Source organism: Lutra lutra, chromosome 4 (assembly GCF_902655055.1).
Source record: "Lutra lutra chromosome 4, mLutLut1.2, whole genome shotgun sequence".
Classification (NCBI taxonomy): Eukaryota; Metazoa; Chordata; class Mammalia; order Carnivora; family Mustelidae; genus Lutra; species Lutra lutra.
Window position 1 is genome coordinate 132,182,870 of NC_062281.1, and position 27,571 is coordinate 132,210,440.

Sequence of the window (27,571 nt, forward strand, 5' to 3'; positions counted from 1 at the left end):
GCCTCAATCTGCTCTACTGAACTATACAGAATATTAAGAGATGGAGAAGTTATTCAAAACAGGGAAGCCAACCCAGTATCAATAAGTCACTCATCCAGCTTGAAGGACGGTTCCAAGAGCTTCCATCCCCACTTGAGAATTGACTCAGCAGTTTCTTTGACAAGAGCCTCAAATTACCCAAAAAAGAAGAAGTCCAAGGCATAATGAAATTTACCTTCATCTGTTGCCTTTTCTGTTTCAGCACTGACCAACAACTTGAAGCCACAGCCTAAATATATGCAAAGGAGAAAAAGCAAGACTTACATTTATGACTTATAGACTTTGCATTAGGAATGATTTTTATGCGAAATTCATAGGTTTATGGGTTTAAAATGTTCAAAACATTAACATTTTCCCTTTCATTATTTGTGAATAATAGTGGTATTTTGTTTTTATAAATTTTAAAATTAAATACAAAGGCACTGAAGGAAAAAGGCTGAGCTCTGGTACCAAGAAACTTGGTTAACTATAATTCAACTCTCAGGAATCTTCAGTTCTGTTCCTATAGGAAAAGAATAAAAATACGTGTACACAGAGACACATATAGCAATAGCCATTTTATGTATAATAATGAAGACAATGTAATATTTTTTTTTCTTTAAGAATAGTATTGCTGGAAATAGTCATGGGTAGAGCTAACAGTTTTATTCCAATAAAAAACTAAGAAATATAACCTTAATGATAGGGACTAAAACACCCAAGTAGATCTTAACGAAATCTGGCATGGCCCAACTTTGATCAAGGTCACTTTGCCAAATCAGTTAAGAAATGAGAGAACATATAACTTTTATGGCTAAAACATATCTTGAGTGAAAAGTGGATTTATTAAAAACGCTTTAAAATTTAGTATCAGAAATTTCCAAAATAGTTTTGAAATAGGCAGCTGGAACATTTTTTTAAAGACCTTCTATTGCAGCATGAATATCTATTTTACCTACTTCCTTCCGGGTACACACTTAAATAAAGCACAACAAAAAAAACAATGTCAAATAGAGATCTGAGTGCAAAAAGACAAGAGAAACTGAAAACATTCAAAGTATAGAATATAGTTTAAACCTGTTTTATTTTTGCATATGCCTATTTCTTTTACTCCCCCTTTTCTTTCATTTAAAAAAATTTATTTTTAAGTACACTCAAGGTAGGGCTTGAACTCACAACCCTGATATCACGAGTTGCATTTTCTACAGACTGAGCCCATGAGGCACTCCTTCTCTCCCCTCATTTTTTATAGTATTTGAGAACATAAATCTCCTATCTTCCTCTAAAAAATACATACTGTCTTTTGACAACTGCTATATTTCAGGTTAGTCACAGAGCCAGTTCAGTTATCTGGTTAGGCATGAACTGGTCTAAAGCCTGAGTCTGAGATCTGAAGAAAACACTGGTCCTCCAGGTCAGCACAGGGACAGACAGAAGAGCCAAAGGGAATTTCATCTGAAGATGTTGTGTATCATACACATCTGATCCCAGTATCAAAGACTGAACCCAGTTTCCACGCTAATCATTCTATAAGCAGATATATAAGTAAATCTTATTGATCTTCCCAGCTCTGACCATTTATCATCAAATTTAAATGGTTGAGATAAAGGTAAAACCACCACTTACAGTTTCTTTGAAGGAGGAGTTCAGCCACCGATTATTTACTACATTCTGTATGTTAGTGGGTGGGTTTTCTAAATCTTCAAAGGAATCCATTAATATAAAATCCAGAACAACATCATAAAAATTTAGGTTTTTCACCTGCATTAAATTATGAGTTAAAACACAAATTACTGTTACATAGAGCAGAAATAAAGTCCGAACCAGTGCTTCACACTTTATAATAGCAGGGTGTTTATAGCTGACTCAGATTATATCCCTGACAAGAAAAGGGGAAGAGAGACAAATATGAAAATACCTCACCACCAGAAACTATAACTACGTTATAATTCATATAACAGCTCTTCCTTCCTAGATCTCTTCAGGTGAAATTAATCTCTCCTTCACTGCATCCTGGGAGTCCTTTGTCCGTGCTTTGATTATGGTATCCGCCAAGCTCCAGCTACTTTGTTCTACAGCTCCTGGGATATCTGCCTGTCCTCCCCACCACATCGTGAGCCTCTTACTCCTTCACTCAGCCATGCATACTGTGTTGTACTACATGCTGTACCAGGTGCTCACACTTCCATGGCAACCAAATGAGACGCTTAGAATTTAGTGGGAAAACAAACAGGAACAGATAGTGCCACAAATACACAATTATAAACTGTGATAAACCCAGTAAAGGCAAAAGGACATGGGACTATGAGAGCTTATGATGGAGAGTCTAATCTAGACTAGATGTCAGAGAGGGCTTTTTTTTAGGGACAGAGGCATCCCAGGTATGGAAATACTTGTCAAAGTGTTGCAGGTAAGAAGGAACACAGTGGTGTTGAGTTGAAGAAAACCATCAACAGTGTGCTGCAGCATCCTGCAGCAGAGGGCACGGGGGTAAGTGGCTGGACACAACCAGGAAGGGCTAGGTCCATGTTCATAATTTTGGATTTTAACCAGTATTTTGGAGGGGCAGTGGTAGAGGGGAGGTGGATGATCAGATCTGCATTTTTTTGAAGACTGTTTGGCAGCAGTGTAGAGACTGGAATGGAGAGGAGAGAGCGGAAGAGTAGCAGGGAGTCTGGCCTTGCAAAGACTCTGAAGTAGTCCAGGGAGAAAGAGTAGTTGCTCAGGCACAATGTTTAGGATTAGAAAGAATGGCAAGATTAGAAAGAAGATGAAGAAACTAAAAAAACTGACAAAACTCAGACGTAAATATGATATGGTAGGCAAGGACCAGGAGGTGTAAAGGGTGAATCCCAGGGTTCTGGCCTGCACAACTGACTAGTTACCAATCCCTGCACCAAGTGAGGGAACACCAAAAAAAGAAAGATTATGTCTTTCTGTCTTTGTACCAACTATTTTCTTTTTTTTTTTTTTAAAGATTTTATTTATTTATTTGACAGACAGAGAGAGATCACAGTAGGCAGAGAGGCAGGCAGAGAGAGAGAGGAGGAAGCAGGCTCCCTGCTGAGCAGGGAGCCCGATGCGGGGCTCGATCCCAGGAACCTGGGATCATGACCTGAGCCGAAGGCAGAGGCCCAACCCACTGAGCCACCCAGGCGCTCCGTACCAACTATTTTCTTTGCCTAGAAAGCCTTTCAGCCCCTTGCAAATTCATTCTTTAAGCTTCTGGTACAACAAAATGTTCCAGGCTCATTATATACTTCCCCTATCCTGGTGCTGACATCAGCCATTTTCCCAAGGAGTCCTAGGTTCCTTTTAGTGAACAGTGGTACTCAGAAGCCAAGCTCCGTGTGCTAGGAGTAATTTCTTTTGAGGTGCTGCTGCCCCCAGACCCTCGGTGAACAGAACTAGGAAGTCCATATATGCTTCTAAATATGCAAACTTTATATTTATTTCTACATCTTTATACACACACAGAGTAAACTACAAATTGACCCGGACAGCTCCTACTCCAATCTTAGCTTTTTATATCTTCCCTCCCTGAGAGTGAGAAACCTGGCTCCCATTATTCTCAATAAGTTTAATTATTTGTTTAATCCTGTGTAGCAAATCCTCTGGCCCCTCTACGCTATCTGTTGTCCCATTCAAAATCATCCCTGCACAGGCCACCACTCACTCTGCTAGGGCCTTCTTACTGATGAAGGAAGAAAGAAGGAACTAGGAAAGGAGGGAGGGGAGGGAGAGAGGAAGGGAAAAAGGAAGGACGGACGGATGGACAGGCTTAAAAAACAATCGTTTTCAACTATCGTCCCAAAGTATAAAGACTGTGGTTGCTATTGTTTATGACTGTCGTAACCATTACCACATGTTTGGTTTTACTGTCATTTAACAGGGGCAAGGAAACAGTGGCCTCAGATTATATAAATATTATATGTACATAATTAAGGGGAATGAATATTACAAAAAATTGAAACTTACTCCTCTAGCAGCAAGTTCCATTTCAGTACTATCCCAGTGATCAGTCTGCTCTAAAAAATAGATCATTTCATCAAAAACATCTTCAAACTTCTTTGGATTCTGCAGAAGAAAACAAACTTTAATCCTCAACTCAACTTTATAACAGGGCTCAAGCCTACCAAGTAAATGAGTTACTCTTCAAATATGTTTGTTAGCTCTTTATTCTATTAAGTAACAAATTAAAATACATTTTCAAGGTATGTCATATTCACTTGGTCTGATATTTTGTTGTTCCAACATTGGGCAGAACCCCAGACTAAGAACATCAGTAAAATGTCAGAAGCAAAATGTCATAATCAAATATGTATGCCTATTTAGGTCAGTCCTTCAGATGAAAACTTGGTGACAACAGATACTATGTGATGGTTCTGATGCATTTCCATTCCTCTCAGAGGAAGCTAGGTGAAATCGCTGGGTTTAATCTGTCACGGGAAGGTCAAGAAAGCAACATAAAATACACACTGGGAATTACAAGTAGTTAATATCACCTTACATTTATTTTGCACCTTAAAAAAATTGTGCTTTCCCACTTATTATTTAATTAATGATCATAAACCCTCTGACATAGTGTACCATAAATATAATTCTATTATACAAATGAAGTAATTGAGGTTCAAAAGGATTGGGTCAGGGGCGCCTGGGTGGCACAGTGGGTTGAGCCGCTGCCTTCGGCTCAGGTCATGATCCCAGGTCCTGGGTTCGAGCCCCACATCGGGCTTTCTGCTCAGCAGGGAGCCTGCTTCCTCCTCTCTCTCTGCCTGCCTCTCTGCTTACTTGTGATTTCTCTCTGTCAAATAAATAAATAAAATCTTAAAAAAAAAAAAAAAAAGGATTGGGTCAGAAAACCAGGTGTTCAAATGGCTCAAGGAGGGCCTGTTTTACTTGATTTATTTCTCAACATCTGGGCACACCCTACATAAAGGGAAGTGGTTCCTTACAGTCTTAATGAAGTTCTTGTGATCGCTCTGCCTCATTCAGTCCCATGAATAAGAGTAAGAGGCAGCTCAATTTGTATTTCCAGATTTCTGAGATCTCCACTATTTCCTGGAACCTCACTGAATAGGATTTGAGGGAGGTAAGTGAAGAGGTATTAGAAATAAGAGTGGTGGTTGTAGTATCAGATCTAATGATAATCCCCACATGACATTCACAGACTTTACATCAAACTGGGAATAATGTTATGAGGAACAACTTGACCAAAATAGTGTAGACTTCATACATAGAAACTAAATCAACCCAAGTAGAAGTCAGTGCTCTTTGGGTAATTTACTTTTAATATGTGAACCTTTGCAACAATCTACAAAACCTTTTTCTCCTGTTAAAGATTCAATGTGTTGTAATGTAATGTACGGTAATCTCCAGTAAACAACAGTAAAAAACTTGCCAACAAAACAAGTTTACCTTTCGTGCCTTCACAATTAACGCTGATAAAATTTTCCTTCCACTCTCAGCAAGGAATATCCTGTTGGCTGTTTCTGAAAGTATGACCTGAAAAAATATCCAACCCCAACGAAAAAAGAAACCTATAATTAACCTGAATGGACATTTGACTGTACAGCACATCTACACATAAACGACCCTAATACAGTCAATGCACTGCATGTGGCACTATTTCTGCAGGTAGACCACAGAGGAAAGTTGTAATTTACTAACGTAAAAGGAGCTCTAGGAACCTATAATCAAAAAAGATTAAAGGGAAATAAGTACGAATTTAAGTTCTGTTCAATTTAATATTAGAAAATCCAAAATAAATGTTATATAGTCCCCAAAATATAGAAAAATAAAGATGATCTTTTTGTTAAGTGATCTTATTTCATTTTAGGAAATCAGTGATTTTAGAAGTGATTCAAATACAAAACAATCCAGAACACATACTAATTGCTAATAAGAGGATTTTTATGTTAAGCAGCCATTTGTACCCGTCTCCAGCATCAGAATACCCTGTTGGACAACGTATGGTAGGCCTGGGAAGCCATGGCAGAGGACAAAGACAAATGAAGACAAATAAAATGAAAGGAAATAGCAGGCAGAAAAAATAAACTTAGTAGATTTTATACTTGCCATTAAAAATAAGGATAATCAAGAGCAAGGAGTTGTCCTGTTTATATTCGGCTGGACTCTATAGCATGAGGGTGAGGATGAGTGGCTAGGTGAAGTCACTTAATGTTAAACAAAATACCTGAAAAGCCTGTCGAATACAGTGAAGTTTGGCAAGAAAATCACTGTCTCCGAGGCACTCCAACATTTCAGTTCTATGTAATAAACAGGGAAGACAATTGTTAAACTGCATTCAAGATCAAGCCCACTACAAATTTGGACTCAAGTAAGGCTTAACCTCAGGACCTTAATACAAAACACATGTCTTTTCAATAATGACAAAAATGTAAAAAGATTTTTTGAGCCTAAAAGACATTTTCCCCCATTCTCATAAACATCTTTAATAAATATTACACAAGCATAGCAGCAGTACCTTAATATTTTTTCATAAACAAAAGCAAAACTGAAATGGTACCTAAGCACTCTTGAGTAAATTTTCCCTTCTTCAACTAAATGCATGGCTTCTTCATAGAAAGGGCAGTGGCAAAGAGACTCTAGACTGTAGGCATGCCGTCCTTCCCTGTGTTCTGCAAGCTAAGAATACAGTGGGTTACAACAGATGACACTGACAGAAGAAGAAAAACTATAAAAGATAGAAAACAGGATCTTGCTAACATCAAAACATACTCAATTTGATTAAACCATAAAAATCACTCTAAGGGGTGCCTGGGTGGCTCAGTGGGTTAAAGCCTCTGCCTTCGGCTCAGGTCATGATCCCAGGGTCCTGAGATCGAGCCCCACATCGGGCTCTCTGCTCAGCAGGGAGCCTACTTCCTCCTCTCTCTCTGCCTGCCTCTCTGCCTACTTGTGATCTCTGTCTGTCAAATAAATAAATAAAATCTTTTTAAAAAAAATCACTCTAAGATTTTAGAGCTAGTGAGCTCTAACTGCACTTTGTTTCAAAACTCAGTTGTAAAAACGAGTAAACCTTTATAACAAGCATTTGAATTCAACAGTTTAAATCCACAGGCTACACATCCTTTTAAGTGTACAATTCAGAGGTTTTTTTAGCATATTTGTTGGATTTTGCAATTAGCACCACCTTCTAGTTTCAGAATATTTTTACCACCCCAACAGGAACCCCCTTACCCATCATCAGTCACGATCATGATCTTCTGGTCCTGAGATTGAGCCCTTCATCTGGTTCACGCTCAGTGTTGAGTCTGCCTGTCCCTCTTGCTCCCCCTCTGCTCCAGCTCCCCACCTCCCCAACATGGGGACTGATCTTCCAACCTTGAGATCATGACCTGAGCCAAAAACCAAGAGTTGATGCTTAACCAACTAAGGCACTCAAGTGCCCTACTGCCAAACTATTTGGCAAAGAGGCTACACTATGTTCCACTTCCACTAGCGATGTATAATGATAAAGATTTTTCACACACTCAGCAATAATTATTATATATTTTTAAAGATTTTATTTATTTATTTGACAGAGAGAGATCACAAGTAGACGGAGAGGCAGGCAGAGAGAGAGAGGAAAGCAGGCTTCTTGCTGAGCAGAGAGCCCGATGTGGGGCTCGATCCCAGGACCCTGAGATCATGACCTGAGCCGAAGGCAGCGGCTTAACCCACTGAGCCACCCAGGCGCCCATATTTTTAAAGACTTATTTGAGAGAGAGAGAGAGCCCAAGTGCACAAGCAGGGGAAGAGGCAGACTCCCTGCTGAGCAAGGAACCCAACAGGGCTCAATCCCAGGACCTTGAGATCATCACTGAGCCACCAGATGCCCCTATTATTATCCATTTTTTACATTATAGCCACTCTAGCAGGTGTGAAGTGGTTTAGTTTCTCTAATGACAACAATGTTGAACATCTTTCATCTCCTTACTGGCCTCTACATATCTTCTTTAGAAAGATGTTTATTGGGGCGCCTGGGTGTCTCAGTGGGTTGGGCCGCTGCCTTCGGCTCGGGTCGTGATCTCAGGGTCCTGGGATCGAGCCCCACATCGGGCTCTCTGCTCAGCAGGGAGCCTGCTTCCTCCTCTCTCTCTGCCTGCCTCTCTGCCTACTTGTGATCTCTGTCTGTCAAATAAATAAATAAATATTTATTTAAAAAAAAAAAAAAGAAAGATGTTTATTCAAATCCTTTGCCCATTTTTAAATTGGGTTATTTGTCCATTTATTGTTGAGTTGTAACCATTCATTATATATTCTGGATATGTGTCTTTGTAAGACACATGATTTACAAATATTTCTCCCAATCTACTGTTTTTTTCACTTTCTTGTTGGTGTCCTTTGAACCATAAAAGTTTTAATTTTTGATAAATTGCAATTAATCATTTTTTTCCCTTTTCTGCCTTAACATTTACTCCCTGTTTATGCAGAACATCAAGAGCAGCCAGAGGTGAGGGCTCAGGGACTTCTGTGGGTTTTCCTGGACACATGCACAATCCTGATATGCCTGTGGCCTTCTAGATTCCCAGGAATATGTTGGAATTTTTCAAGGCCCCCTGTTAAAATCTATTGCTCAATTTTTCCCTTTAAGTTGTTTGGTCAGCCTCTTATTAGTCCTCACTGGTATTACCACCTCAGGTCGCTATAATGTTAAACAATTGCTACTGATTATTTTCAACAAAGGCCATATGGACTTTCCTTTGGAGCAAGCTCCAAATCAGGTCAAATAAAGATTAAGTCCTGAGAATGGAACTTCGCAGGGAGCTGCCATATAGGTCAAAAGAGAATTTTGTGAAACTCCAAAATCATTAAGTTTCTTTTAGTGGTTGCCAGGCCTCGTTTTTGCAGTTACCTCTGTTGTAAGATTGTTAGTTTTCAAGACTGTGGAAGAGAGGGGGATGGGAAGAGATCAAGTTAAAAATCCACAAAGTTCACTGCTCTTACAGAGATTCAGCCATTTTTCTTGAAATAAAAAGCTCCATGAATTTCAGAAATAAGTCTTTCATTAATTTTCAGAGTTCTTAAAATTTTGCTTTTGACAATTCTTCCCAGTGTTTTCATTACTTTCGTGGAGATTTTTACTCTGTTACTCTACTGTTCTAGACTATTTCTTCCATGCTGTAGTTCTGGCACTTCCCATGCACCCAGCACTGTGCTAAATGGGTTAACCTGGTAATATGACTTAGTCTTTACAACAATTCATAAAGTAGGTACTGTTATTATCCCCATTTTACAGGTAGAGAAGCAGAGATTCAGATTAGCAGGAACTTGCCCCAAGTCCCAAAACCAAATGACTGATTTTTAAAACCAGGCATTAATTCCAGAGCTTATACTTTTAAATATCAAATTACACTCTCCTATTAGCCTTCTCCAAAAACCCAAGAGGAAAGAAGTTTAAGCATCAGAAATATTCAAGATAGTAAAAATACAGCCATTATATCAGAGGCAAAAAAAAGTAAACAGAAATGATAATATCTGATATAAATATTCTCACGTTTTAAGGGAAACATATTATGCTAAAGGCAATGTGCTTCTGAGGTTTCTGATTTTAAAAAAAACTAATATGTTTTAAAATAACTTAGAAATTCTTTAGATATTAAATAGTTTAAAGTTTTGTACCACTATCAACAAAAATAGGGTTTATGTTCACCGGCCAATAGGGAAAAATCCTAAGGAGGAAAATGCGATTCCAACTAAACTTTCTACCTAAAATAATTTATACTAATAAGACATGAATATACATTCAACAATGAGAGATTCCAGAGTCAAGCCCTGGTTTATTGGTCTACCTTGCTTATTGCTAGTTTCACTGAAATGATCATTTAAGAGAGCATGCACACACATGTGTGTTTGGAGGGGAGGTGGGAAGAGAGACAATCTTGAAACAGACTCCCTGCTGAGCACAGAGCAGAGCCAGATTGGGGGGTGGAGGTGGATCCGTCCCACAACCCATGAGATCATCACCTGAGCCAAAATCAAGAGCCCACCCAGGTGCCCCTGAATAAGTCTTTTAAAAATAAGCTTACAGCTGTGAAAATACATCATACTGAAGATCTGATACTAGCATTATCATCAACTCTTCTTAAAAGACAATGATAGGGGCGCCTGGGTGGCTCAGTGGGTTAAAGCCTCTGCCTTCAGCTCAGGTCATGATCTCAGGGTCCAGGGATCAAGCCCCACATCGGGCTCTCTGCTTGGCAGGGAGCCTGCTTCCTCCTCTCTCTCTGCCTGCCTCTCTGCCTACTTGTGATCTGTCTCTGTCAAAGAAATAAATAAAATCTTAAAAAAAAAAAAAAAGACAATGGTAACTCAGAGACATTTATTTAAATTATTAATTTCTTAAGAGCAAAAAACAAAGTACTAACATGATGTCTTAAATCCTCATTTTAGACTGTATCGTATAGGAAGAAATTTTTTTGACAAAACTGCCAAAAACCCATTTAAAAGTTTTAGGAAAAGATTAACATTTTACTCTAGCTGTTTTTTTTTTTTTTAATTTTTTAAAAAGATTTTATTCATTTATTTGACAGACAGAGATTACAAGTAGGAAGAGAGGCAGGTAGAGGTGGGTTTGGGAGCGGGGGGAAGCAGGCTCCCTGCTGAGCAGAGAGCCCAATGTGGGGCTTGATCCCAGGACCCTGGGATCATGACCTGAGCTGAAGGCAGAGGCTTTAACCCACTGAGCAATCCAGGTGCCCCTGAGATGTTATTTTTGAAGCAGAGGTCAGTAAAACAGTTTAATTCCTGCATATGGAAACATGTTACCATGAAAAAGGGTTTGGGGTGGTTTCTGGTTTTTGTTTTTGTTTTGTTTTGTTTTGTTTTTGCTAGCTGAAACTTGAAATGTCCTTTATTTCTAAATTATTCTTCCCCCAAAGGGCACTTTTCAAAACCTGATTTTAATATTTTCAAAAAGAAAAGTAGTATTATATTGGTTTAGACAAAGCATCATTCTACTTCATTAGTTATCTCCCATGGTTCACAAGTACCATAAAAATGACCGTGTAAGAAATCAAGTCATTAACAGCAGCAACAATAAAAACAAACAAAATACATAAAACCCATAAATGAAGCAATGTGCAAAAAAAGTTTTATTAGCTGCAGATTTCCAACATCTTAAATTACTTGTCTCTTACTCTCCATGAGGTACAGGAGGGACATGGTTGGGTCTTATCTTCGTTGGCAAGCAATGACTTTGCTGAATGTGAAGTAATATTTTTAAAAGCCTTACTATTTTTCAAGTCTCTGAACAACCATGAAAGATATGTCCAAAGTCCCAAAATAGGATCATGAAATAGGCTAAGTTGCATTTTAACATGGACTATTTTTTACATGTTTACATTTTCCTTTCAAACCCACCACCTAAAATTGCAAATAGGACTTACAGTTAAAGAAAACAGGCTGACTATATTCCCTTATCTCACTAAAAGAAAAGAAATTAAAAAGGAAATAAATCCTCAATAACCACCCTCCAAAATGGCCCTCAATGACTCTTTCTGGTACTCATGCCTCGTCCCACACTGAAAAGCGCCAGCCTGTATAATCAATAGCATACTACAGAAATAATGAGTGTGAATTCTGAGACTAGATCATCAATAGTCACCGCATTGCTCTCACTCTTCTTGTATCACTTCCTCTGGGGGAAGCCCAGGTACCATGTTGTGATAACACTAAAGCAGTCCTACAGAGAAGTCCATGTGGTAAGCAACTTAGGTCTTCCAACAACAGGTAGCACCAACATGCTTTAAGTGAGCTGTCTTGGGAAGAGATTCTCCAGCTCCAATCAAACCTTCATATGACTACAGCCCCAGCCAATATACTTGATCACAACTTCACAAAAAAACCTCAAGTCAGACCACCCTCATAAGCCACTTCCAAATTCCTGACCTTCAAAAATGATGGTATAATAAGTGTGGTTTTTTTTTAAAGATTTTATTTATTTATTTGACAGACAGAGATCACAAGTAGGCAGAGAGGCAGGCAGAGAGAGAAGGGAAGCAGGCTCCCTGCTGAGCAGAGAGCCTGATGAGGGGCTCGATCCCAGGACCCTGGGATCATGACCCGAGCCAAAGGCAGAGGCTTTAACCCACTAAGCCACCCAGGCGCCCCGATGATATAATAAATGTTAACTGTTGTTTTTGAATGGGAAAATAACTTTGGGAGACTGGGCAAGTGTCGAGTCTCACAATTTTGGAACTGCTTCCTGGCTTAGCTGACCTTGAGCACATTAAAGCACGTGGTTTGCTCAAGGGCCAACACTTGATTGTGACTACATCACTGATCTTAACGTCTCTAAAGAAGTAGGACAAGTATACAGAAATATTCTTATGGCACTTCTTAAAGCAGTTGTACTTCTGGATGTTGTGAAGGTAGTCTTGGCCGATGACAACAGTCCCCGCATCTTCATCTTGGTTACAACACCAAACAAGATCTTACCAATAAAGGGGCATTTCTTGTCACTACAGATGCCTTCAATGGCTTCCCTGGCCATCCTGAGGCCCAGACAAACATTCTTGCGGGAGCGGGAGCTTCTCCTTGCTAATTTCTCCAAGCAAGACTCCCTTATTTTGAAAGATGGTCAGCTGCTTTTGGTAGGCTAGCTTAGACCAAAAGACACTCCCTACCTAATATATGCAGGTTCAGAATTAAATACCAAAACAAAGGGTTCCCTGAATTAGCCATTAGGACTGAATTCTCACTTCCAAAAAACCATCCTATAAAATTTGAATTAAAAAAAAAATAACCTCCAAAACACTCAAGGCTTCATTAGAGGCCAGTGTGGGGGCTCCCAGGATTTAGAAGGCTCTAACTACTAGATTAATGCTAAGACATATGCCCTCTGCCCAACTTAATCCCCAGGAAATCAAGGACACCCAGAATTAACCCCCCAATTAGGGCACAGAATCCTGCTATCCAGGACATGCCCCTGAGGCCTGGGGGGTCCTCACAGCTTCAGCCCTAGCCCTAAGTCCACACCTGCGTTTTATTTTTGTCTTAAGACAGTTAGTTCTGGGTAATTATTATACAGTAACGGATAACTAATATAATAGTGGGAACAATACAACAGCAAAAGAAAAACACACAAATTTCCAGAAACTAGAAAGAAAACAAATGGAAGAGTGTGGACAGATGTAAATGATGAGGAAACCCACAGTCCTGTTAAAATATACTTAACAGGGAATATAGTCAAGGGAGAGACATTTGCTAAGCAGAGCCTCAAAGACACCAGGCTTGGAGTAGGCAGGTATGTGAAAGGAGTGAATGAGAGGGATTAAAAATGGGAATTTAGGGGCGGCTGGGTGGCTCAGTAGGTTAAGCTCTGCCTTCGGCTCAGGTCATGATTTCAGGGTCTTGGGCTAGAGCCCCACATCAGGTTCCCTGCTCAGCAAGGAGCTTGCTTCCTCCTCTCTCTCTGCCTGCTTCTCTGCCTATTTGTGATCTCTCTCTCTGTCAAATAAATAAATAAAATCTTAAAAAAAAAAAGGGAGGTTAAATGGAAGTCTATGTCCAAACAACTATAGTAGTCCCACATTCTAATTCCTGCTCTTTCCCTTTCATCCCTGAACAGGAGGATAGCTTATAGAAAAACAAATTTTCAACCAGATAACATTTCCCTTTAAAAATTATCTCGGGGTACCCAGGTGGATCAGTCAGTTAAGCGACAGACTCTTGATTTCAGCTCAGGTCTGTCATGATCATCATGATCATCAGGATTTTGAGTGGTGGGATCAAGCCCCACATTGGACTTTGCATTCTGGGTGTGGAGCCTGCTTGGGATTCTCTCTCTCCTTCTGTCCCTTCTCCCTCCCCCAAATAAGGCCTTTTTCATTCTTTATGGAGCTGTACCCTGCCTACTAGGCTATTTCCAGACCATTATCCTAAAGAAAAGCCTATCAACAGACCTCAAAGAAGTAAACCAAGTATAGTTAGTCTCCTGTTCATGGGAAAGACATGCAAACCCACACACTCTATCTAAGAATATTAACTAGTCTAGTCACCAATTAAGCTTTCGAATTTGAGAAGGAAACCATCAGTACAAGAATGAGAGCCCAACATAGACAAAACTGACCCCAGAGGAAGGAAATAGAAATATTAAATATTAGGCAGATACAGCTCTCCCTTTTCAGATTATTATTATTATAAATATTTATCTTTGTCATTTTGCATATTATAATTAGTGTATTATTTTGGATTGTTATCAACAAGTGCTATCAAGTCAGAAGTGGGTATTAAAAGCTTTTCAAGGGATGCCTGGGTGGCTTAATCAGTTGAGTGCCAGACTCTTGGTTTTGCTATGATTATAATCTCAGGATCAAGCCCCACATCTGGCTCCAAGCTCAGTGGGGAGTCTGCTTGAGATTCTCTCTCTTCCCCTTCCCCACCCCATGCTCTTGCACTTGCACTCTCTCTCAAATAAATAAATTTTGTAAAAAAATGAAGATCAGAAAAAATTAAAACATTTCCAAACTTCCATTTAGTGTATAAGTATATGGATTTTAAGAAATAACATTTTCTCCTTTTTTTTTTTTTTTTTTTTAAAGGGAGAGAAAATCTCAAGCCAAATCCATGCCCAGTGCAGAGGCCAATGGGGGTCCAATCGCATGACCCTGAGATCATGACCTGAGCCTAAATCAAGAGTTGAACACTTAGGCCTGGGTGCCTGGTGTCTGCCTTCAACTCAGGTCATGATCTCAGGGTCCTGGGATTGAACACTCATCAAGCTCCCTGCTCAGTGTGAAGTCGTCTTCTTCCTTTACCCCTCCACCTTGCTCATGCATGCACATGCGTGCTCACTCTCTCTCAAACAAATAACTAAAATCTAAAAAAAAAAAAAAAGTCTGACACTTAACAAACTGAGCCACCCAGGCGCCCCTAATATTTTCTCTTCAAAGAGCACCCTATAATTTATATATTAACCACATACACATGCTGCAGAGTGTTAATTCTAAGAAAAACTGAATCCAGAGCTAAAAATTACTCTTTGCAGTATTAGTTTCTACCTATTAAATGACAATCTCTTTAACAGATGGGAGAGCTAGAAGCACTAAGTGCAGCAGTATCCTAACATTTAAAAGACCTTTCAGAACTTGAAAATATTATGCTAAGTGAAAGGATATCAAGCCAAAAGGTTACATATTGTATGATTCTATTTATATGAAATGTACAGAATAGGCAAATTCATAGAAACACAGAGGTAGATCAGTACTAGGGTGGAGGGGGGATAGGAGAGAACAGAGTGTGATTACTAAGAGGTTGGGGTTTCTTCTTGGGGTGATAAAAATGTTCTGGAAGTAGAAATGTATTATTGGTAACACAACTAAAATCCACTGAAGTGTACACTTTTAAAAAGCAAATTTTATAGCATGTGAGCTATTTCTCAGTAAAGCTATTATTTAAAAAAGACTTTTCAGAGAAAAAAGACTGTAGTTCCAAACCAATGTTTGGCAAAGCTTATATAGGAAAATCTTGTTAATCACTTTCACAAATGACGGACCTGGCTCAGAAAAAAGCCTATGCCAGGATTTCTTTAATCTAAATAGAGAAGAAATCTTTCTGGTAATTCTGAGTAAATCTTTCAAATCTTCACAAATTGTTTAACTTCCCAAGGAGTTCAGATCTTATTTTCTTAATAACTTTCTTCATTAAGATAGTTTTCCCTACTTTAAGTATCTGGCATATGATAAATGCAATTAAAAATAATTTAACAAACATTTCTTAGAAAAGAACTTATTTTGGAACATTCACATTCCAAGATCATACATTTATACCCTAGAAGCATTCCTAAGATGTTTCTCAAATACTGAGTCCTTCTTGTGGTTTTCATGTATTTTGTTTTCCATAAGGAGTCTTTTTATCAAACCTCTGTAACTTAAACAACAAAGTAAGTATAATGAACACTTGGCAAAATATTTTTTAAAGTTGCATATTATCAAGAAACTGGAGCAATTAGGTATATATCATCCCTCACATTAGGAAATGCAAAATGAGTAGCAATTCTTATAAATCATCTAGGACACAAGTATCTACAGAACAGAAAGATAAAAAGTATTTGACAAAATAGAGCATCCTTTTATGTTAAAAACTCTCAAATTTGGCACAGAAAAAATGTACCTCAATATAATAAAGGCCATATATGACAAGTCATAGTTAGTATCATACTCAACAGTGAAAGACTGAAAGCTTTCCCCTAAGACCAAAATAAGAGTGCCCATTCTCACCACTCCTATTCAACATAGCACTGAAGTTCTAGCCAGAGCTATCAGGCAAGACAAGGAAAAAAAGGCATCCAAATTGGAAAGAAAAAAGTAAAATTGTCTCTGTCTGCACATGATTTGATCATATATATAAAGAATCTTAAAAGACCACCAAAAAACTGATAGAACATAAACAAATCTGGTAAAGTTGCAGGAAACAAAAGCAATGTATAAAAATTAGTTGCATTTCTATATACTCACAACAATCAATCAGAAAGAGAAATTAAGAGGAACACGGCAGAGTAAGAAGATCCCATGCTCATTTCAACCCAGGGATACAAGTAAATAATACTCACATCAGTGTAAATAACCCGAAAACTGACTGAAGACTGGCTGAACAAACTCTCCAAAGCTAAATGTAGAGAAGGGGCCACATCACAGTGGGTAGGAAGAGCATAGGTGTGGTCAGGAGCTAAATGGACCCACAGGGCTGTTCATGAGATGTAGGGACACCACCAGTGCAGAGAGGGAAGAGAAAAAGACCCTTATACCAAGCACCTGAGCCACCTGAACCTTCAGAGTAAGACAACCAGAAGCTTTGATCCAAATTTTACAAGTTCTTATAACTGGTGGAGCTTAACACCTAGAACTTCAAAAATCAGCAAAAATCTGGTTCTGTACGAGCCAGAGGGACAGGAAACTGAGTCCCCACTCTTAAAGAGACACCACAACAAAGAGCCCACTGAGATATAGCATAGAAGCAGCAATTTGAAAAATGCCTGGGGTATACAGGAGGGAGATTTGTTTACTAATGTCAGAGTATGCGCTGGCGGGACAGGGATCTTTGGGAGAATTCTCCAGGAACAAAGGAGCTGGCGAACACAATTTCCCTTCCCCACCCAACCTAGATACACAGACACCTCCAATAATCAGTGAAACACGAATATTTGACAAATAACTTGTTAACAGTTCACCCTGCCCTGGTGGTCTCCTGCAGACACACCCTCTTCATCTGGGCCTTCCTCCAAGTCTCCTCTTATGGCAGACCTGCACAAACGTTGCGAACACACCACCCCTGCCCCTGATTTCTCCTGTGGTCCTATCCCCTTCAATACACACTTAAATGGAGCCCATCCAAAATGATCCAGTAAGCCTTGCAGTCTGCAAGCAGCCCTGACAGGGCCAACACTCCAAAGTGATTCCAGCCCTGGGGAGAAGGAAAAATAACTACATACAACAGTCCAAATGTGGCTCCAGCAGTGGACTGGGGACAGATACCATGCCTGACCGCAGGACCTGCCCCAAAGTGAAAGCTTCTTGGGGCACAGGGAAAGTACCCTGTAGTTCGGTGCTACTGCATCTCTGACATATGCATGGTCTGACTCAACTAAAGCCCAAGGCAGCCCCAAACTGGCCCACTAAAAACACAGGGACCACCCCCTGCCCACAACAGGCAAAGAGAGCCAATTCAGACAACTGGACTGAAGGCAACAGTGGCTCACCCACATCAGCAGGGCACATGCAGCACACATAGGAGACACACCTGAAGCAGGTTCTAGTGAACAGGGGACACTGTACTGTAGGACACTGGACCTCTTTTTCATAAGCCTATTTTCAAGGGCAGGACATAAAGCTGACTTAGATATAAAAATATATGCAGAGAATTAGACAAAATGAGGACACAGAGGAATATATTCCAAATGAAAGAACAAGACAAAATCACAGCAAGTGAGCTAAACAAAATGGAGGTAAGTAATATGCCTGAAAAAGAATTTAAAGTAATGGCCATAACGATACTCACTGGACTTGAAAAAGAATGGAGGACCTCACTGAGACCCTCAACAAAGAGAAAACAAAACAAAACAAAAAATCAGATGAAGAACTAAGTAACTGAAACTAAAAATATAGCAGATGTAATAAATACTAGACTAGAGGAAGCAGAAGAACAAATCAATGACCTGGAAGACAGAATAATGGAAAGCCATCAAGCTGAATAGGAGAGAAAAAATAATAAAAATAAATGAAAATAGACAAGGGAAACTTGGCAACACCTAAAGCATAATAACATTTACATTATAAGGATCCCAGAAGGAGAAAGAAAAAAGGGGGCAGACAATGCATAAATGTGTTTGAAGAAATAATAGCTGAAAACTTCCTGAATCTGGGGAAGGAAACAGACATCCAGATCCAGGAGGCACAGAGAACCCCCAGTAAGATCTTCTCAAGGAGGCCCAAACCAAGAGACACAGTAATTAAAATGGCAAAAAGTAGAGATAAAGAGAGAATTTTTAAAGCAGCAAAAGGAAATGAAAGTTATATACAAGGGAAACCCCATAAGACTATCAGCTGATTTTTCACCAGAAACTCTGCATGCAAGAGGGAGTTCCATGATATATTCAAAGTGCTGAAGGAAAAAAAAAGAAAAAGAAAAAGAATAATCAAGAATAATCTTGAAAAAGAACCAAGAATAATCTATCCAGTAAGGGTATCATTCAGAATAGGAGATAAAGGGTTCCCAGACAAACAAAAGTTAAAAGAATTCATAACCACTAACTCAGCCATACAAGAAATGTTAAAGGGGACTCTTTGAGTGGAAAGACCATATGCAGGAATAAGAAAAGTAGGGGCATCTGGGTGGCTCTGCTTTCGGCTTGGGGGTCATGATCTCAGGGTCCTGGGATCGAGCCCCCCCGCATCAGGCTCTCTGCTTAGCAGGGAGCCTGCTTCTTCCTCTCTCTCTCTGCCTGCCTCTCTGCCTACTTGTGATCTGTCTGTCAAATAAATAAAATCTTAAAAAAAAGAAAGAAAAGCAGGGAGCACAAAAACAGTAAAAATAGGTATGCCTATAAAAATCAGTCAAGGGACTCGCAAAATAAAAGAATATAACCTATGATATAACCCTATGCCTAAAATGCTGGGGGAAGACAAGAATGGGTTCAAACTTTAGTGACCAGCAACTTAATATAGACTACTATATGCATAAGATGTGATTACAAAACTAACAGTAACTACAAATCAAAAACCAGAAATACATAAGCAAAAAAATAAAGAGAATAGAATCCAAGTATATCACTACATAAAACCAGCAATCCGTGAGAGAAAAGAGGAACAGAAAAGTACTACCAAAACAACCATAAAATAAGTAACAAAATGGCAATAAGTACATACTTATACAGGGTGACAGGATGGATAAAAAAGCAAGACCCATCTATATGCTGCCTATAAAAGACTCATTTCAGACCAAAAAACACATTCAGGTTGAAAGTGAATGGATGGCTATTTATTATGCAAAGGGCAGTGGGAAAAAAGCCAGGCAAGCAATACTTCCATTGGACAAAACTGACTCTATTTTTTTAGAGTAAGTTCTAAGCCCAAAGTGGGGGTTTGAACTCATGACCCTGGAATCAAGAATCATATGCTCTACTGACTGAGCCAGTCAGGTGCCCCAGAAAAAATGGACTTTAAAAGAATTATTTATTTTATTATTATTTTTTTAATATATGTTTTTAAGATTTTATTTATTTATTTATTTGACAGACAGAGAAATCACAAGTAGGCAGAGAGGCAGGCAGAGAGAGGGGGGAAGCAGGCTCCCCGCCGAGCAGAGAGCCCGATGCGGGGCTCGATCCCAGGACCCTGAGATCATGCCGAAGGCATAGGCTTTAACCCACTGAGCCACCCAGGTGCCCTAAAAGAATTATTTATTTATTTTAGAGAGAGAGAGAGAGAGAGAGAGAGAGAGAGCATGAGCAGAAGGGGAAGAGGGAGAGGGAATGAGAATCTCAAACAGACTCTGTGCTGAGCATGGGAGCCAAGAGGGAGTTTCAATCTCATGATCCTGAGATCAGGACCTGAGGTAAAACCAAGAGTCAGATGCTTAATTGACTGTGCTACCCAGGTACCCCAATGAAATAGACTTTAAAACAAAGATTGTTAGAAGAGAAAAAGAAAGACACTATATAATCATAAAGGGAACAACTCAGAAAGAAGATAAAACAATGGTAAATTTTTATGCACCCAACATGGGAGCACCCAGATACAAAAAGCAGCTAATAACAAACATAAATGAAGTGATCAATAGTAATACAATAATAGTAGGGAACTTTAACACTCCACTTACATCAATGCATAGATGATCCAAAAAGTAAACAAGGAAATGTTCCATCCTAAAACAGAAGAATGTATATTCTTTCAAAGTACACATGAACATTCTCCAGAATAGATCACATATTAGGTCACAAAACAAGCCTGTTTCAATAAATTTTAAAAAATCAAAGTCATAATATACATTTTTCCCAACCACAATGTTCTGAAACTAGAAATCAACAATACGAAAAAGATTTAGGAAGGGGCACCTGGGTGGCTCAGTGGGTTAAGCCTCTGCGTTTGGCTCAGGTCATGATCTCAGGGTCCTGGGATAGAGACCCGCATCGGGTTCTCTGCTCAGCAGGGAACCTACTTCCCCCTCTCTCTCTGCCCGATGCTCTTCCTATTTGTGATCTCTCTCTCGCTGTCAAATAAATAAAAGCTTTTTTAAAAAATCTAGGAGAAAAATACAGAAGTAACACAAATATATACAGAGGTAAAGTAACATGCTACTTAACAATGAATGGGTCAACTAAGAACCCAAAGATGAAATAAAAAAATATATGGAGACAAATGAAAACGAAAACAAAATGGTCCAAATGCATAGAATTATTGAATCGCTATATTGTATATCTGAAACTAATATAACACTGTATGTTTACTGGAGTTAAAATTTTAGAAAAAGAGAGGGAGAAATTAACCCCATTAGAAAGTAATAAAAAGAATAAAATACTTAGGAATAAATTTAACCAAGGAGGGGTGCTGGTGGCTTAATTAGCATCTGCCTTCACCTTGAATCATGATCCCAGTGTCCTGGGAGACCCTCACTCCTTGCTCAGTGAGGAGCCTGCTTCTCCCTCTCCCTCTGCCGCTCCCCCTGCTTGTGCTCTGTCAAATAAATAAATACAATCTTTTAAAAAAATTTAACCAAGGAGGTGAAAATCTGTACACTGAAAACTCTGATGAAGAAATTGAAGTGAATAAATAAGTGAAAAGTATGTTTTCACTTGAAGTTAAAGTATCTTCATGTTCATGGATCTAAAGATTTAATATTGTTAAAATCCATAAAGCCATTTTAGATTTGTTGTGATCCCTATCAAAATTCCAGTGGCATTCTTCACAGAAATAGAAAAAACAATCTTAAAATTTGTGTGGAACCACAAAAGATCCCAAGGAGCCAAAGTGATCCTGAGAAAGAACAATATTGGAGGCATCACACTTTCCGGTTTCAAACTACACTACAAAGCTGTAGTAATTACACAGTATAGTACTGGCATAAAAACAGGCACATAAAACAGCATAACAGAATCAAGAGCCTAAAAATAAACCCTTGCATATTAGACCCACCAATATTTTATAAGAGACCCAAGAATACTCAATGAGAAAACAATAGTCTTCAATAAACAGTGATGGGATAATTGGATAATCACATGCAGAAGAATGAATTGAATACCTATCTTACACCACTCAGAAAATTAGCTCGAAATGAACTAAAGACTTAAAAGTAAGGGGTGCCTGGGTGGCTCAACTGGGTAAGCCTCCCACCCTTCATCTCAGGTCAGGTCTTGATTTCAGGGTTGTGAGTTCAAGCCCCACACTGGGCTCCACACTGGGCATGGAGCCTACTTAAAAAAAGAAAAAAACTTAAACATAAAACCTGAAACCATGTATCTGCCAAAAGATAAAAGGAAAAACTTTTTGATACTGGTCTTGACAATGATATTTTGGATAGAACACTAAAATCACAAGCAATAAAAAGCAAAATAAGTAAGTGGGACTATATCAAACTGGAAACTTTCTGTTGAGCAAAAGAAACAATCAGCAAAATGAAAAGGTAACTTACTGAATGGGAGAAAATATCTGTAAACTACCTATTTGATAAGGAGTTAATATCCAAAATATATAAGGATATTTTATATATTTTGGATATTTGGATTTCTGAACTGAGTAACAGAAAAATCCAATTAAAAAAATGGACAGAGGACCTGAGTAGACATTTTTCCAAACAAGACACAAATAGCCAACAGGTACATGTTGTACTCAACATCACTAATCAGGGAAATACAAACCAAAACCACAATGAGATTTCACCTCACATCTATTAGAATGGGCTATCATCAAAAAGACAAGAAATAACAAATACTGGTCTGGACAAGGATAATAGGGAACCCTGGTGTACTGTTGATGGAAATATCAACTGGTATAGCTACTATGGAAAACAATACAGAAGTTGCTCAAAAATTAAAACAGAACTACCATATAATCTGAGCAATCCCACTTGTGGGTATATATCCAAAGGAAACGAAGTCACTATTGTGAGATATGCCATGTTCACTGCAGCATTATTCACAATAGCCAATATATGGAAATAACCTAAATGTCCAATAACAAACATATAAAGAAGATGTAGTGTGTATATGGGTGTGTGCGCGCGCGCACGTGTGTATGAATATGTGGGTGTGTGTGTATATTATTCACCCGTGATAAATAAGGAATTCCTGTCATTTGCAACAATATGGATGGACCTCAAAGGCATTATGCTAAGTGAAGTAAGTCAGAGAAAGACAAATACAGATTTCACATGTGAAATCTTTTTGAAAAAGCTAAATCCATAGAAACAGAGAGTAGAATGGCAGTTGCCAGAGGCTGAGTGAGGGAAGTGGGGAGATGTTGGTCAAAGGGTACAAGCTTCCAGTAAGAAGACGAAGAAATCCTGGGTATCCATTACACAGCATGGCAGCCATACTTAACAATACAGTATTACACACTTGAAAGTTGCTAAGAGAGTAAATATTGAACATTCTCACCCCTCCATATACACATAATCCTGTGAGGTGATGGACATATTAATTAATCTTACTATGGTAATTATTCACTATATATATGTAGCAAATTATCACATCGTACACCTTAAATTTATACACGATATATCAATTATATCTCAATAAAGCTGGGAAAAATGTTAAAAAAGAACAGAAAGATAAAGCTGTCTGTATCAAATAGTAAAAGGGAAGAGAATATCTTTTCTGTAAAATATTTTATCTATTGCAAACTTACAAATATAAAAATATAAGGGAAAATGCAAACAATTCAGAAGATGCTACTGTACGCAACAACAAAAATATACATATACATATAAAGAAAAATCTTGAGAAGATTAAAGATTATGATCAGTACAGCTTTAACAAAGGCAGTGGGTGCCTGGGTGGCTCAGCTGGTTGATCATCGGCTTCTTGATTTTGTCTTGGGTCATGATCTCAGGGTCCTGGGATGGAACCCCACACAGGGCTCTGCACTCAGCATGGAGCTGGCCTGCGATTTTCTCTCTCCCTCTGCCCTCCACCACACTCTCTCTCTTGCACTCCCTCTAATATTTTTTTAAAATCTTTAAAAAGTAATAAAATTAAAATTAAAAAAGCAGAAATCAAGGCTTAGAGTACAAAGTATTGGAATATTAAAGCTTTCTACACTACAGCATGAATTGCAGATGTGTGATACTACTTATATGAAAAAAGCATTAATATCCAAAATTTACCATAAAAATAACGTTATTCTAAGAAAAATTGGGCATATGTGATTTTAAAAGTTATTTTAAGTAGAAAAAATTATAAATAGATGAGCACGCTGTAAGCATTCTCTTTAGATACAAAATTTAAATCTTAGTAGAAAACCGATAAATTTATAATTCATTGATCACCATTGTTTACACAATGGTGTATTTATATCTAGACTTTTTTTCTTTACCTAAATACTTACACAATATACTACATACATATTTTTCTGGGTTTTTTGTTTTGTTTTGTTTTTTAAGATTTTATTTATTTATTTGACAGACAGAGATCACAAGTAGGCGGAGAGGCAGGCAGAGTAAGAGAAGCAGGCTCCCTGCTAAGCAGAGAGCCCAATGCAGGGCTTGATCCCAGGACCCTGAGACCTAAGCCGAAGGCAGAGGTTTTAACCCACTGAGCCACCCAGGTGCCTCTTTTCTGTTTTTGTTAATCACAAAATTACAACCACACTCTCTATATAAAGCTTTATATACTATTCTTTTCATTTAACAAATACTTCCATGTCATTAAAAATAAATGGATGGGGTGCCTGGGTGGCTCACTCGTTAAGCGTCTGCTTTCGGCTCGGGTCATGATCCCAGGGTCCGAGGATCGACCCCCGCATCAGGCTCCCAGCTCGGCAGGAAGCCTGTTTCTTCTCCCTCTCCCACTCCCCCTGCTTGTGTTCCCTCTCTCACTGTGTCTCTCTCTGTCAAATAAATAAATAAATATTTTTAAAAATAAAAAAATGGAAACATGTTTTCAGCACTACAATATTTCAAAGTATGTATGCACCATAATTTGGCATTAGACTATTTCCAGGTTTTCATTACTGTTAAAATGCCATAGTGATTATTTTTATATATAATCTTTTTTTTTTTTAAAGATTTTATTTATTTATTTGACAGACAGAGATCACAAGTAGGCAGAGAGGCAGGCAAAGAGAGAAGAAGGGAAGCAGGCTCCCTGCGGAGCAGAGAGCCTGATGTGGGGCTCGATCCCAGGACCCTGGGATCATGACCTGAGCTGAAGGCAGAGGCTTTAACCCACTGAGCCACCCAGGCGCCCCTATTTTTATATATAATCTTTAAAAAAAAATATCTAGGGGCGCCTGGGTCGCTCAGTGGGTTAAAGCCTCTGCCTTCGACTCAGGTCCTGATCCCAGGGTCCTGGGGATTGAGCCCCGCATCGGACTCTTTGCTCATCAGGGAGCCTGCTTCCCCCTCTCTCTCTGCCTGCCTCTCTGCCTATTTGTGATTTCTCTGTCAAATAAATAAAATCTTCAAAAAAAAAAAAATCTAGAAGTATAATTTCTAAGCTAAGGAATCAACAAATTTTTTTAAAGATTTTATTTATTTATTTGACAGAGAGAGATCACAAGTAGGCAGAGAGGCAAGCAGAGGGAGAAGGAGAAGCAGGCTCCCGGCGGAGCAGAGAGCCCGATGCAGGGCTTGATCCCAGGACCCTGGGACCATGACCTGAGCGGAAGGCAGAGGCCCAACCCACTGAGCCACCCAGGCGCCCCTCAAAACATTTTTTTAAGAGTCCTGATGTAAGATATTACTTTCTTTCTTTTTTTTTTTTTTTTAAGATTTTATTTATTTATTTGAGAGAGAGACAGTGAGAGAGAGCATGAGCTAGGAGAAGGTCAGAGGGAGAAACAGACTCCCCATGGAGCTGGGAGCCTGATGTGGGACTCGATCCCGGGATTCTGGGATCATGACCTGAGCCGAAGGCAGTCGTCCAACCAACTGAGCCACCCAGGCGTCCCAAGATATTACTTTCCATTAAGATATTTATATACCTTACCCATAACCCACAGTATATGACAGTGTACCTCTGAAATACGTGTTCACACGTTCACCTCTCTGAAAAGAATATAAGCTCCTGTGCAAACTCATGTTCAAGTTACAATCATCATTGTAACCTGGTATCTACCCCATAGTAAATACTATATAAATGGCTACTAGATTACAGCACAGTGGCAAAACTGTACTCTCTGGGTGAAAAAGAATGAGAAATTCTCTCTGGGAACACACTGTCCTACCTCTGCGGCTGAAGCAAAGGAATCAGTTGATGCAACGCTCAAGGAGTCTCGCAAGCCAAATTCATCCATATTCCCCTTCATCGTGGTAGCTGTATCTTTATCTTAAAAGTAAAAAAAAGAAAAGTTAAGAAATTGATATTCCTTGTCACTGAAATTCTATAATAGGTCTTTCTTCCTTCCTTCCTCTCTCCCTCTTTCTTTCTGTCTGTCTATCTTTAGACTACAACCTAAAAGAAAAACAGTTAAGTACAAACCAAAGGGACATAATCTCATAAGATTCTCGAAGTGTATTCATTGTTCAACTGATTCTGAAACACTGCCAAGGAGAGGAGAAAGTAATATAAAGCAGACTTTTAGTTCATTTTATTTTATTTTTTTTAAGATTTTATTTATTTATTTGACAGAGAGAGGGGGAAGCAGGCTCCCCGCTGAGCAGAGAGCCAGATACAGGGCTTGATCCCAGGACCATGACCTGAGCCGAAGGCAGAGGCTTTAACCCACTGAGCCACCCAGGCACCCCAGACTTTTACTTTAAAAAGGGATTAAACTTAGTATCAGATTTAACAAGGTTTTGGACAGGTAATAATTTAAACTGGTATATAACTAGAGTTAGATTATCTGCCATACATTGTAAAATCAGCATATACAAAAACATTCTGAAACAGAGCAAATTAGTCACAAGTTACCTTACCCAAATTGTGAGAACAAGTAGGTCCATTCATATTAAATGAATATTAACATAAAGTGTTGTCTAGCCAGTCATTTCTGACAAACTGATCAGTTAAAACAATTCAAGAAGGTGTCTATCTCTAGGGCCACCTGGCTGGTTCCACTGGTTAAGCAGCTGACCCCTGGTTTCAGCTCAGGTCATGATCCCAGGTCGTAGGATGGCAACCGAAGTCAGCCTCCGTGCTCAGCAGGGAGTCCACTGTGGATGCCCTCACCCTTTCCCACTCCTTGTTTTCTCTCTCTCTCAAATATATAAATAAAAATATGTTTATTTATATCTATATATACATTTTATATATTTATATATATATAACAAAAACAATCAGAGCTAGGACCTTGATGTTTCCTCTGGCTACCTAAGGGTCAAATATAACCATCCAATGATTACAGGAGCTGAAAAAGTTTAAATACTTTGGCAAATATTTTATCTGGCCATGCCAAGCCAGTCTACATATTAACATATGCAGCATTCTGAATGGGGTATCAATATCTTTACACACTATCATCAGGAATCTGTTAACATTGAATTTTCAAATAAATACTGAACTTGGTTACAGATGAGTCTACATTGTAGCAAACAACTGATATCTTTTAAAATTTATCACAAGTATGAAAAAGCAAAGAACTATATACTAATATTTCTTAGTGATCCTCAATCTGCTAAATTTGTCAGATACTTTATCTTCTTTTAAAAGGAACCAGGAATAAAATAAAAAAATAATAATAATAAAAAATAAAATAAAATAAAATAAACAATTAAAAAGAAAAAAAAGGAACCAGGAAAAAAGGGCACCTGGGTGGCTCAGTGGGTTAAGCCACTGCCTTCGGCTCGGGTCATGATCTCAGGGTCCTGGGATCGAGTCCCGCATCGGGCTCTCTGCTCGACAGGGAGCCTGCTTCCCTCTCTCTCTCTGCCTGCCTCTCTGTCTACTTGTGATCTC

The 27,571-nt window shown here is 38.8% G+C and overlaps 1 protein-coding gene and 1 pseudogene across 4 annotated transcripts in view; both read right to left on the reverse strand.

Annotated features, from left to right (window-relative positions):
• Positions 1–27,571, reverse strand: part of MIGA1 (mitoguardin 1) — a 96,498-nt gene that overhangs the window by 8,304 nt on the left and 60,623 nt on the right. For all 4 annotated transcript variants that reach the window (XM_047726474.1, XM_047726472.1, XM_047726473.1 and 1 more), the window contains exons 8-14: positions 25,902–26,002; positions 6,548–6,666; positions 6,215–6,287; positions 5,437–5,523; positions 3,997–4,095; positions 1,645–1,779; positions 215–268 (exon numbers count right to left, since the gene is read on the reverse strand). In XM_047726474.1, the coding sequence (XP_047582430.1) occupies positions 215–268; positions 1,645–1,779; positions 3,997–4,095; positions 5,437–5,523; positions 6,215–6,287; positions 6,548–6,666; positions 25,902–26,002 (668 nt within the window). The remainder of the gene's footprint in view (positions 1–214; positions 269–1,644; positions 1,780–3,996; positions 4,096–5,436; positions 5,524–6,214; positions 6,288–6,547; positions 6,667–25,901; positions 26,003–27,571) is intronic.
• Positions 8,846–14,810, reverse strand: LOC125099108 (40S ribosomal protein S11-like; annotated as a pseudogene).